Source organism: Odontesthes bonariensis, chromosome 23 (assembly GCF_027942865.1).
Source record: "Odontesthes bonariensis isolate fOdoBon6 chromosome 23, fOdoBon6.hap1, whole genome shotgun sequence".
In the NCBI taxonomy this organism is placed as follows: domain Eukaryota; kingdom Metazoa; phylum Chordata; class Actinopteri; order Atheriniformes; family Atherinopsidae; genus Odontesthes; species Odontesthes bonariensis.
The window spans coordinates 21249501-21261492 of NC_134528.1; the positions used below are offsets into that span (position 1 = coordinate 21249501).

Consider the following 11992-nt stretch of genomic DNA (forward strand, 5'->3'; position numbering starts at 1 on the left):
GGTCAAACTCCCATGAAAATAAATTGTGAGCCACTGTAAACACTGTTATCTCCGATGGACGCGGTTCTAAATGTAGTTGAGCAATTCAAAGCTTTAGTTTGAAATACCAGGTAATTATAACTCATACAAAACTTTATTATTCCAAAATTTAAATACCCATCCCCCCAATATCATTTTAAAATGTATAAAAGTTTCACATTGTTTGCAGGGTTATGTAAAAATCATCACAAAAACCATCACCATGATTTCAGTTCATTCTACACATGCATTCACTTCTGATAATAAAGGCACATACAATACAAACACAAGCTGTTACTTCAGTCTGTACTGTAGCTTCATCAACACCGCTTTCACCCAATCTTTAAAATACTAAACTAACCTTTATGACGAGTAAAATTCATTAAAATACACAAGTCAGAACTGGTCATGTCTGTTTGGCCTTCTGTACAGGAGCGGGTACATCTGCAACATTATGCAGGAAGTCATACAACAACTTCGCATTGCTAGCGTTCCCAAGTATTTCTGCTAGCTTTTCCTGGCTGAGTTTGGCTAAGTCTGCCAGGCTGTCGGCATTTTTTATGAGCGCCCTGTAGTTTTTCATATTGACACCCGGCATTTTTAACAGAAAGTCATAAGGTCCGGGGTTGTAGAGGTCTGCCGATTCCGCCACCGTGTCCGACTCGGCCGTGACTGCCTGGGCCGCTGAGGCGTCGGGCTCTGCGCGGCCCTGCTTCAGTTCCAGGAAGAGGTCTGCTGTGGCGTGTGGGGACGGGCACCAGAGTATACGGAGCCGGGGGAAGTGCAGCGTGAGTAAGGTGAGTTTTGAAGAAATGTCGTTCGACGAAATCTCATTACGGAAATCTGACCGGGCGATCAAGGAAAATGGTTTCGCTGGGTCGAACTCAATGAGCAGCACCGGCTTTCTGTAGTAGCGGGTCATGGAGAGGCACTGGGTGTAGAGGCGGCCGCTCTGCAACGAGCCAATCAGGTCGCTGACGCTCTTCCGCTCAACGCATGTGTCTGGGGTCAGAATGTAGTCGCCCACTTCGAGGGTGACGGGCTCGATATCCAGCCCACGGCGGTGAAGCAGGGAGGGCAGTTCACTGCGGAACTCACGCATGTCCACGATGACTCTTGAGGGCTCTTTGGGCTGCTCTTGGCCTCCTGGTTGTCGGACAGGGAACGGAAATATAAAATCCAAACCGGTCAGGTGTTTACTGAAGAACATCTTGAATGAATATAAAGTAGAACAAGTGTACCTGCTTTGCGGGTATTAGTGGTGGCGTTGGCAGGCTCTAAATTTCTGGCGAGGTCTAAGTTGGTGTCCTCTCGTCCTTCCCTCTCCTCCGGGATGACCATTGTAGCCTTTTCTCTTCATAAGAACACACATACATACAAGGAGCAATGAGAGGCCAACGCTTCAACAAAGCACATGACAAGGGCTGTGTTCGAAACCGCATACTACATACTTGCAAACTGCATACTTCCATTCTGCAAACGGCATACTGATCGATCAGACAGTATGCAGAGCGTTTACCCACAATGCATCACGGTCCTGCCCGAGCCGAAATCAGCCAGCCTGAAGCTGATTTCGCTTAAGCTCTCAACTCTGTAAACTTTAGCAACATTTGAAACATTTTCAGGCGAGAAAGTAGTCGTTTAGATCCCCAACGTGTTGAAAATCAAATTACCCGCTATTTACAATTTTGTTCCGACGAATTCGGCGCTACTAAAGCTAGCCGTAGTGAGCAACGCACTTCCGGTTATTTTCACAAAATAAAATACCCGTTGCCTTTTATCATTTTGAAAACAGGGAGTGAACCTATCCTCATTGTAGCTAGCTTGAAACTGCCGTTTTGACAGGAAATGACGATCGGCGACGTCACGTTACGTTGCATCTTGGGTAGTTTGAGTATGAGTAGCAACCTCGTGATGCATACCCAACATTTCGGCGAATCTAGTATGCATCCGGGAACTTCTCACTGACTCAAACTCGCTTACTAACTCAAAAAGTTACTATGAGTATCTTTTAACTTATCTTGACTGTTGCTTGTTTTTAAATTCATTTAAATGATTTTATTTGTTTCTCTTTATATTCTTTTATGTATTTCAAAGCTTCTTCCACTCCCTGCTGCAATGCTTTTATTTTATGTAAAGCACTTTGAATTGTTTGTACATGAAATGTGCTATATAAATAAATTTGATTTGATTTGATATGAGTAGTGGGAGTAGTATGCGGTTTCGAACACAGCCAGATACTACGAAGGGATCTGACAAATAAAGAGATGTTCCTTACCTGATGAGGTGTTCAAAGGCTTTCTTTTCCTTCGACAGTGCCGTCAGATACTTCTGCTCTTCTGTCGAGCCTCCGTAGATGAGGAAATACACTCTGAGCGGCTTTCCAGGCCGGTTAGCTTTGTAGATCTCCAGCTGGCGGACAAAACTCAGTTCAGCATCGTACAGCACTACAAAGCCCGGCTCCACCTCGTGCAGCACTCGGGTCAAGCTGTGGGGGTCGGTGCAGCCTTTCAGAGGGTGGATGACGGTCAGCGGCTCCTTCACGACACCGTAATAGGAGTCAGACGACAGATCTAGCTTTAGCTGCTCGTCCTCGTCGTCGTCTCCCTCCGTCAGACCGTCCTCGTCTCCACTGCAGCCCATAACTCCTGCTTCACCCGTCCCTTCTTTCCCCATCATCTGGGTCAGGGTCAGAGACGGTCTGCTTTTGCTTTTTGCTGACTTTGTGCTTTTTTTCTGCGCAGGCTCCTTTCCCTTGGCTCCCTTTTTGACCCAGCCTTTTCCCTTTTTGTGGGAGTCCAGCTCGAAGGCAGCGGCTGCAGAAGAGTCCCGTTTGCCGACCGTGCGGACATAGAGTCGGTTGAGGAGCCAATCGGAGCCGTGCCTGATGTACTGCTGGAGCTGGGCACAAGTCCGGTCGTCACTGGCACAAATCAGCACACGACCTACCGGTGACAGATTGCACAGTAAGACCAACACACACACACACACACACACACACACACACACACTGGTCACACTTGGTGAATCAACATCTTAAAGACAGATCTGCGTGGACCCTTATGTTATCTACAATTTAGAATAGCGAGGCTACATTTGTCAGTAACAACAGATGTATAACTCTCACCAATGGGAACGTCAAAGTTAAAATATCTGTTTGTACTTTATACACAGGAAGCCACACGAATGAGACGGCATATAAAACACCAAAGCTTCCTTCCATTTGCCTCTGAAGTCGGAACTGGGAGCTCAGAATGACATCACATCCGAGTTGGCCTGTAATCTGGTTGGAAGTTGGAAAACCAGCTGGATTTGCTCAATGCTGAGCTCAGTGATCGGGCTGAGTAATATTCGCATGCTCCTAACATGGCGTTATGCTCCATTTTGGGAATACAAACACTGTAGTGAGGCGATTTTGACTTTTAAGGTCAGTGCTGGGAAAGTTCCTCCAACTTTACAAGTTGAAAATCTAACTTGAGAGACGTTCTGGGTTAAAGGTGGGGTAGGGGATCTTTTTCTGGAACATTTTTTTACACATTGCTTGAAATACTCTTCACACCCCCATTGCAACCAATTAATTAAAAGTTTTGACACAAATATGAAAAGTTTTAGTGGCCTCTAGAACGTACAATCTAGGAAAAACAGTATCCAATCATTGTGAACGGACCGTTCACAATGATTGGATACTGATGCCGTCTATCAAACTGCAATCTGCTCCTCCCTCCCCCTCCCCCTCCCCCTCCCTCCCCCTCCTTCCCCCTGTGTGCGTACCCTGCTCCGTGAACGAATTACGCGTCCAGAAGCTTGGCAGGAAGCTAAACTAGAGCCAGCTTGGCTAGCACCTAGCATTATTAAACGTATAGTTAGCATATACTAAATACGGCAACGATTGATGCTTGATGTCAGAACAGCACTCGTGCACCTTCGTGCTCGTGCGCGTTCATGTATTCTAGAGGCGTGCCTTCGGGGGAAAAGTGAAGAAAAGGGTTGGGACTTTTTACCTGTGTATTTTCAAAAAGGAAGCTTCGCTGGACTCAAAATCCAGGATCTCCTACCCTACCTTTAAATGCTCGTGGTTCGAAATGGTGCTCATCAAATCTTAACCTTTAGGCTAATGCCGGTTAGCTTTTCCAGCAACTGAGCAGATACTAAACCAGGACACATCAACCCACCGTGAGAGCATCTTTGTAACCCGTCAGCTGTGTTTTGTGTTGTACGTTTAACGTGAAACTGAACACGAGAACTTTAGGATTTCATGAGCTGTATTAGGATAAGATTTATAAACCTCAATTGTAATGTTCAGAATCTAAGGTAGAACCATAAAAGAATTCTCTTAATATGGTAGATCATATGTACATTCATAGTTTAACAGCACTGAGCTCTAACCTGCTTCATGCTGAGAGCTATTGTTTTCCTTCTCAATCTCCTCCAGCACCTCCGTCAGGGCCCCCCACTTTGGGCTCTTCTCCAGCACCAGTTCTCGCTTCACCTCTGAAACACACACACACACACACACACACACACACACACACACACACACACACACACACACACACACACAAAGAGCCTTTAGTCATTTCAACACAAGCAGTGGATATCTACTCTGACCAATGAGCAGATCTCTGATAACGTCTTCTTCAGTTACCCGAGGCAGAGGATGACTTCTGTTTTTCTGCCTCTGCTCCTACTCTGAGTTTCTTTTTGCTCTCAGGAATCCTGTACACTCTGCCTCTGGAATTCACAAACATGGAGGTACTTGAGTCCAAGAAAAGCCAACCTGATGGATCAAATCAAACACAAACAAAGAAGATTAATTACAATTATTCAAACAGATTTTTTTTTTTTTTTTTTTTTACAGAGTGTTGCTCCAATCAGAAATCGGAAACAGCAAAGTGCATTTAGTTCACCTGAATTGGAGCCAAAGATCTTTTGGCTGGAGCGCAGCGACTCGAGCAGATTGAGAAAGGTGACGCAGTCGTACTGGGTGAGGTAGAGTAGGAGCACCCTGAGCACCTTGAGGTCCTGAACCAGGGCCTTTGTTTTTGCTCCTAACTGATGCCACAGCGGGTCCAGGTAGTGACGGATAGTCTGGATGGGAGGAAAGAAAAACAAATCCTTGAAAGGAAATCACTTACACCAGCGGTCCCCAACCGTTTTTGCACCACGGACTAGTTTAATGTCAGACAATATTTTCACGGACCGGCCTGTAAGGTGTGCCGGATAAATACAACAAAGTAAAATGATACGACCAACACAAAAACAAACTGTGGTATTTTGTAAATATAATAATAAACGTGAATCCACTGTGTACTTCTATGTAACTTTTAGTTTTGAAGGCTTCATTGCCTCATTGGAGAACCGATCACCGCATATTATGCAGAGCGGGCTTGGAGCATGGGAATCACCTGTCACTATAAATCCATGTTTTAAGTTGGTCTCCTGGTATTATCTGTTAAATGCAGCTTTCTTTTTCTTAGTGGTCATAGGCTCTTCTTCTGTCTCCTCACTGGGTCTTTTCCCCTTTGCAAAGAAACTTTCCAAAGACTGTTTTTTACTCATTTTGCTAGCTTGTGGGTTTAATATTAGCGTTAATGTATCACATGACCGAGACAAGCATCTTGACACGTGACAGGAGTGAGTCATAGATGGATGTAACGGAGAGAATTCGGTTATTTTTCAAAATAAAACATTGTTCAGACTCGGATAATAAATAAAACGGAAGTTATTCATTCTTTCTGTGCAGCCCGGTACCAAACGATCCACGGACCGGTACCGGTGCTGTGCAGACCGAGCAGTTCCCTACTTCTGAGGAGTAAACACCGAAACAGTCGCGGCTGTCGGCAGGCGGCAGCACGCAGTGATAGGAAGGGAGAGAAAATAGCGCCAAGTGATGTGAGGTCTGACTTTTTCCTGGAGAATGATTTTGTGATGCAAATGTATTACTCTTTTGAACGCATACTGTTTTGAGAAGCAAAACGCTTTATTTTTGTAGCCCCAGCCAACTAGCCGGACTACCTTCGTCAACGCCAAAACGAGGCTGGAACTCGGCTAACAGGACGCAGCAGGGGTAAGTCAAATTTAATAAATGATATTGCTAATCTGGGATGTCATACAGCTTCATGTCAAAAGAGGCGAACTATCCCTTCATATCACAGCGTGCTGCCACCTGCCGACAGCCGCACCTGTTACGGTGTTTACTGCTTGGAAGCAGGGGACTGCTCGGTCTGCACTTCAGTCTGCACGGTTTACATAACTCGTAGTGATACGAAGGTAGAGAGAAATAGTGCCAAGTGATTGTGAGGTCTGACTTTTTCTGTTGAACGATTTTGTGATGCAAATGTATTACTCTTTTGAATGCATATTGTTTTGAGAAGCATAACGCTTTTATTTTTGTGGCCCCAGCCAACTAGCCGGACTACCTTTGTCAACACCAAAACGAGGCTGGAACTCTGCTCACAGGACGCAGCAGGGGGTAAGTCAAATTTAATAAATTATATTGCTAATATGGGATGTCATACAGCTTCATGTCAAAAGAGGCGAACTATCCCTTTAAGAACTCCAGAGTGTTTGCAAAAGGAGATTAATGAGTCTATTTGATGGTTAGACCTTTTCAAATGCATTTCCAAGAGTGTTCTCCAGTGACAGATCCTCAGCCTCCAGGGTAGGGTTGTAGCGTTTCAGCTCCTTCAGACAGGCGCTCATAATGTCCATGATGGAGCTCTGGATGGCCCGCATGGCTGGGGTTAGAGACACATGCAACTCCACCACTTCCGGCTTGTGCCTGTCCAGCGCTGCGTTCACTGACGCTTGGAACCTGTTGAATGAGGCCCGCAGAGAGAAAAAGTGAGAAGAGATGAGGGAAACTTGGACTTGTTATATTATCAATACAATACAACATGTAATTATTTTACCTGGGCCACAGGTATAGCTTCTTTACAAACAAGTTTCTCATGACACGCTCCACTTGGCAGAAGCCAGTGGAGAAAGCTGTGGCCTTGTCAGTGAAGGCCTTGATGAAGCCGGTCTTGTTCTTCTGCCTGAACAGACGGAGGATGAAGGCCTCCTGGCACGACTCAATGATTTTATGGGCTCGATACACCAGAATCCCTAAGCAAAGAGGATTATAAAGACGGAAAGAAATGGTAGTCTACAGCCGTAGTAACGCAATGAAGAGTCCACTAGTAATTATCACAGAGCCCCTAAAGTTGAAACTACCACAACTATGGTTGATCCTTTATTACGTGCCAAAAAAGCAGACTGACACTGAGGGTCATGTGAATTTCATCAATTTTACTGACAATTCACAATTGTTCATGTGAAAAAGAAAGTACAACCTCTAAGGGTTAGGGTTAGTACCCTAGGGTTAGGGTTAACCTAACCCTAACCCTAACCCAACCTTCAATCCCATGCATTAGAATACATCAGGAGATCATCAATAAAAATCCTCTGGTCTTTACTGGGTCTTGAAATTAGGCTAATACAACCTCAGATGAACAACAACCTGTAGCATATTACACTTTCATTAGTAATTTAACGAAAATTAAGACAAAACGCAGAGGTGGTTTGTGAAAAACTAAGTGCACCCCATGATTCGGCAGCTTTAAGAACCACCTTTAGTAGCAGTGACTTAAAGGGGCACTAGGTAGCATTTTCACTTAAAATTATAGCCTTCAGGAGTTTACCAAAGGTTAAACAAGTCAATAGTAAGCGAATGAAGCCTGTCTCGCTCCCAGCAGGGGTCTGTATGCTGAAAATCCCATATGTAACTTCAGCAGGAGCGACCCGCTTCTGAAGTGTCGTGATGCGCGAGAAGAGTCGTTTGTGTTTACAGCACTTAGCTAGGTACTGTATGCTAGCTGTAGTAGTAGGCTATGTGTTCGCTTGCGTTGAAGAGCCAACACCAAGCGTTTCATATTCTGCCTTTCACAGACTGAATATGAAACGTTCGATGTTGGCACTTCCCATCTTTGTGAAATTTCTCCAAGCGTGATCTTGTTCATCTACCATAGTGATCTGCGTTTTACATCGTAAAGAGTCAGGTGATGATGGTGCTCTAATTCCTCCTGAGTTCGAGACGTAGCCTAGCTTCAGAAATACACGGACTGACCTGATTAGAATAAGAATAGCGTTTTGATCCGAACAAGAATTGTTATCTACAAATGAAAATTGATTAATTTGTGATTGTAATCGGAATAGTGTAGAGCTAGTCTGCGTTTATTGCGGCGTGTATGTTGGTAGTGCCTGCGCACATCTCTGTCTAAGATGTAACTTTTGTAAGTGTCTGCTAATACAAAGGAATCACTCCACGAATACACCATGATGAGGGAAGAATCCCATTCAAGATCAGTACCAGTCCATCCATACATCCATTATCTGCCGCTTGTCCGGGGATCGGGTCGCGGGGGCAGCAGCCTGAGCAGAGAAACCCAGACGAGCTGTCCCCGGCCACTTCCTCCAGCAACAGTATTATAGCATATTATCTTGAGTTCTCTCTTCAGAAAATCTCTGATTATAGTATCTTACGTGGGCAGTTTACACTTGTGAATCAGATGACCTAACTGCACTGACTAAATAACACAATGGCAGCATTCGCCACGATGTTTAGTTAGTGGGTGTGTACAGGTGGGCATTTTTACGACAGTGTAGAATTTCAGTTTGACCAATAGAGATCGCTATACTGCCGCTAAACTACCTTGTATCCCTTTAAAGGAGAAGTTCGTTTTTTTTTTTTAAACCTGGACCTTATTTCTGGCATAAAATGCGTTCATCTACTCACCGATAACATTTTGGTGAAAATCTGTGTCCTTCGAAAGATATTCAGATCACTTGAGATCCGCGTATATCCATATAACGGGAGAGAACAGGGCAGAGACAATACAGCCTCTAAATAAGGCATTATCTGTCTTTATTTCACAAACTCCTTTATTTCACCGATACTTTAAGACGAATGAATGAATGAACTGCCGTGTTGTTGTTATTAGGGGCTTATCGGGGGCTTTCTACACACAATGACTTGGATGACATCATCGACGGGCCGCTGCAGCACAGCTCATTCACTCCGTGCTCTGTGACTGTCGGCTATCTTCACACAGAGTTTGCTACTGCTAGTTTTGTGCAACATGGCAGGATATTTATCAGATTTTGATGATATGGACAAGGACGTTGAGTACGATGGACGTCCTTACTGGAGTCATCCCACTACACACGTGTCTAGAAAGCCCCCGTAAGCCCCCCAAAATCCCCGGATAACAACAACACGGCAGCTATGAACTAATGGTGCAATAGTACGTGTTCATTCATTCATTTGTCTTAGAGTATCTGTGAAATAAAGACAGATAATGCCTTATTTAGAGGCTGTATTGTCTATGCCCTGTTCTCTCCCGTTATATGAATATACGCGGATCTTGAGTGATCTAAATAGCGTCCGAAGGAGGCCGACTTTCACCAAACTGTTATTGGTGAGTAAATGAACGTATTTTATGCCAGAAATAAGGTCCAGGTTTTTAAAAAAAAACAAAAAACGAACTTCCCCTTTAAGGTCATTGTTTTCCATACAAGTTTATCTTATGTGGAGGAATTCTGGCAGACTCTTCTATACAACGACGCGCGGATCTTTTGAAGTCCAACCCCAGCGTTTAAATGAGGCCGAGGTCTGGACTTTGACGGGACCGTTCTAACACCTCGATTCTTTTCTTTCTCAGACATTCTCTTGCAGATTTGCTGCTGTGCTTGGGATCATTGTCCGTTTGCGTTACGCAATTCTGTAGCTGTCTCACAGATGGCCTCACATTGGACTCTAGAATACTAGAGGTCCAGGTCCCGTAACTGCAAAGCAAACACAAATCATCAGCCCTCCACCACCTTGCTTGGTAGCTTGGTTATCCCCAAACATGTTGCTCTCATCTCTCCTGAGGACATTATTCCAGAGGTCTTGTGGTTTGCTCAACCACAAGGCAACTTTTGTAGAGAAAAGCGGCTTTCTCCTGCAACTCTTCCAAACAAGCCACACTAACTGTACCATCATTAAATCTAAGAATGAACACGCTAATTAAGACTGTAGAATCTGAGAAGGAACTTTTAGTTTACATTTTGGTTTAGCTTACTTTTGTTACTCTGCTCAGTAAAAAAAACGCCAAAAGTGTATTATGCCATGTGGCATTCAGCGGAGGTTGTATTTACCTAATCTTTAACCCTTTTAAGCCCAGGATGATCTATTATTATGTCCTAACACGTAAGACATTAGAGTTGAAAAAGGGTATGCTCTTCATACAAACTGTATGATAAGTACTGCTATTATTAGAGGAAACCAATACACGTACATTACCAAAAAGTCACAAAACATATGAATTAATAAAGGTTTCAATCATGAACTGAACAAGAATGTTCATCAGTGTCTGACCTGATACAAGATGAGCGGGGATGCGGTCAGTGAGGAAGTCCACCACCAATATTCTGCTGGTGACGAACAGCACCCCTCCCTCGGTGTAAACATTGTAACGCTCCGCACTCTGGACATCGCTGGTCACCGTCCTGGGCAGGTGGGTCACACCCTCCACCCGCAGCTGCTCTGTGAAATACTCCTGAAAGGGAAGGGTGGGAAAGCCACCTTTTCGTAATGCTGATAGACAGAGGTGATGCGAGATAAGTTCTAAATATACTTTTTCTTTGAAAAACGGGAATGGCAAGTGACTGCAATTAATGTGTAGTTACTATCTAAAACGTGATGGTTTTCTTACATTTGCCAGCAAAGGCATGAGAAACATTAACCACAGAGACAATATCTGATATTATAATTGTGATTATTATAACTGCTTTATATGCCAGTAACACGACATTACTGGCTTGGTATGGGGTCATTTTTCAGTCTCTTTTTGTCTCTGCACAAACGCGCCATTCTTTCATTTACAATAACATTAGCAACAGGTCCATTAGCCACCTTGCTAGCACAAATCACCTAGCAGCGAGCGTTATGAGGCGTTCATTTGCGACGTGTAGCTAGCTAAGCTAACATATCCTCACCTGCTCAGGTGTGGTTGTGTTGAGCAGAAGGACCAGGCTGCCCTCCTCAGAGTAAACCCGCATGAATTGCAGCAGGATGCGGTCTATCCCCATCCCCTCAGCCACCACAAGCAACCCGTCACAGCCGAAAAGACTCAGGAACATCTCGGTCTCAAACTCCAGCAGCGGCCCCGCCATGTTGTAAACTATCAAATCCGTCCTTAAGATGCTGTCGCGACCAAACCGTCTGTCACTGCCAGTGCTTTTTGTCAGCTAAAAGTGACATAAGTCACTCTTGACAGCCACTACTGCAGCAGCTCACTCCTGTAAGATTGTTTTGAAACTGCACACATCCTGTGACGACAAAAGCCGACGTGGTGGTGAACGTGGTGGTAACGTTCAAGACAAAGAGCGCCACCAAGTGACAGGGAGGATTATGGAATGTGTCATTCTTAAAGTTTCTTTATTCCTGAAGGAACAGAAAAAAAAAACAATGGTTAACTGATGGTTTATCTTAACGTTTACCTTCAAAAATGGAGGCAAGCTATTGAATAGGCAACTTTAAAGCCTCTGAGGTTGAAATGAACTTGTGAACTCAGCAGATATAGAAAACAGTTAGCTTAGCCAGAATCAGAACATTTTCTTTTCTTATCAAACTGATAGCATTACCTTAACTAGACACGTACCTAAATCCCTCCGTTTCAACATTTAATGCGTTGTTCTTTTACATTTTACTCAGCATTCTAACTTTTTGTTTTTAAAAAACAGTTTCATGACATACCGACAGAACACCAATAGGTGTTTTTGCTGCAAGATCTATGTGCTATTAGGTAGCTTGTTCATGTAATCCACCAACACAGCCAGCACTATAATGTGTTTTCATAACAATACCTGCCAAATGTGCTTTGGAAATCTCTTTTGTGTCAGCCCACATTACTCTGCCACAAGAGAGGAGGCTGAGGGGACCAGAGTGGGT

The 11992-nt window shown here is 44.2% G+C and overlaps 1 protein-coding gene across 1 annotated transcript; it reads right to left on the minus strand.

The window, feature by feature from the left end:
• Nucleotides 1–111: 111 nt before the first annotated feature.
• On the minus strand, nucleotides 112–11439 carry ercc4 (excision repair cross-complementation group 4). Its single transcript, XM_075458287.1, has 10 exons — nucleotides 11038–11439; nucleotides 10418–10598; nucleotides 6930–7125; nucleotides 6625–6832; nucleotides 4926–5106; nucleotides 4664–4795; nucleotides 4405–4509; nucleotides 2297–2963; nucleotides 1260–1372; nucleotides 112–1164 (listed from the first exon to the last, which is right to left on the minus strand). Exons 1-10 carry the CDS (start codon nucleotides 11212–11214, stop codon nucleotides 425–427), a joined length of 2700 nt encoding a protein of 899 aa, XP_075314402.1. The 5' UTR covers nucleotides 11215–11439; the 3' UTR covers nucleotides 112–424.
• Between the last annotated feature and the right edge of the window lie 553 nt (nucleotides 11440–11992).

Bases quoted from the DNA above. Each gene is read 5' to 3' on its own strand.
- ercc4 (XM_075458287.1), bottom strand. From the start codon at position 11,214: ATGGCGGGGCCGCTGCTGGAGTTTGAGACCGAGATGTTCCTGAGTCTT. The intron at 4,796-4,925 runs GTGAACTAAATG...TTGATCCATCAG, and splicing joins GATCTTTGGCTCCAATTCAG to GTTGGCTTTTCTTGGACTCA. The intron at 1,165-1,259 runs GTACACTTGTTC...TCCGACAACCAG, and splicing joins CACTAATACCCGCAAAGCAG to GAGGCCAAGAGCAGCCCAAA.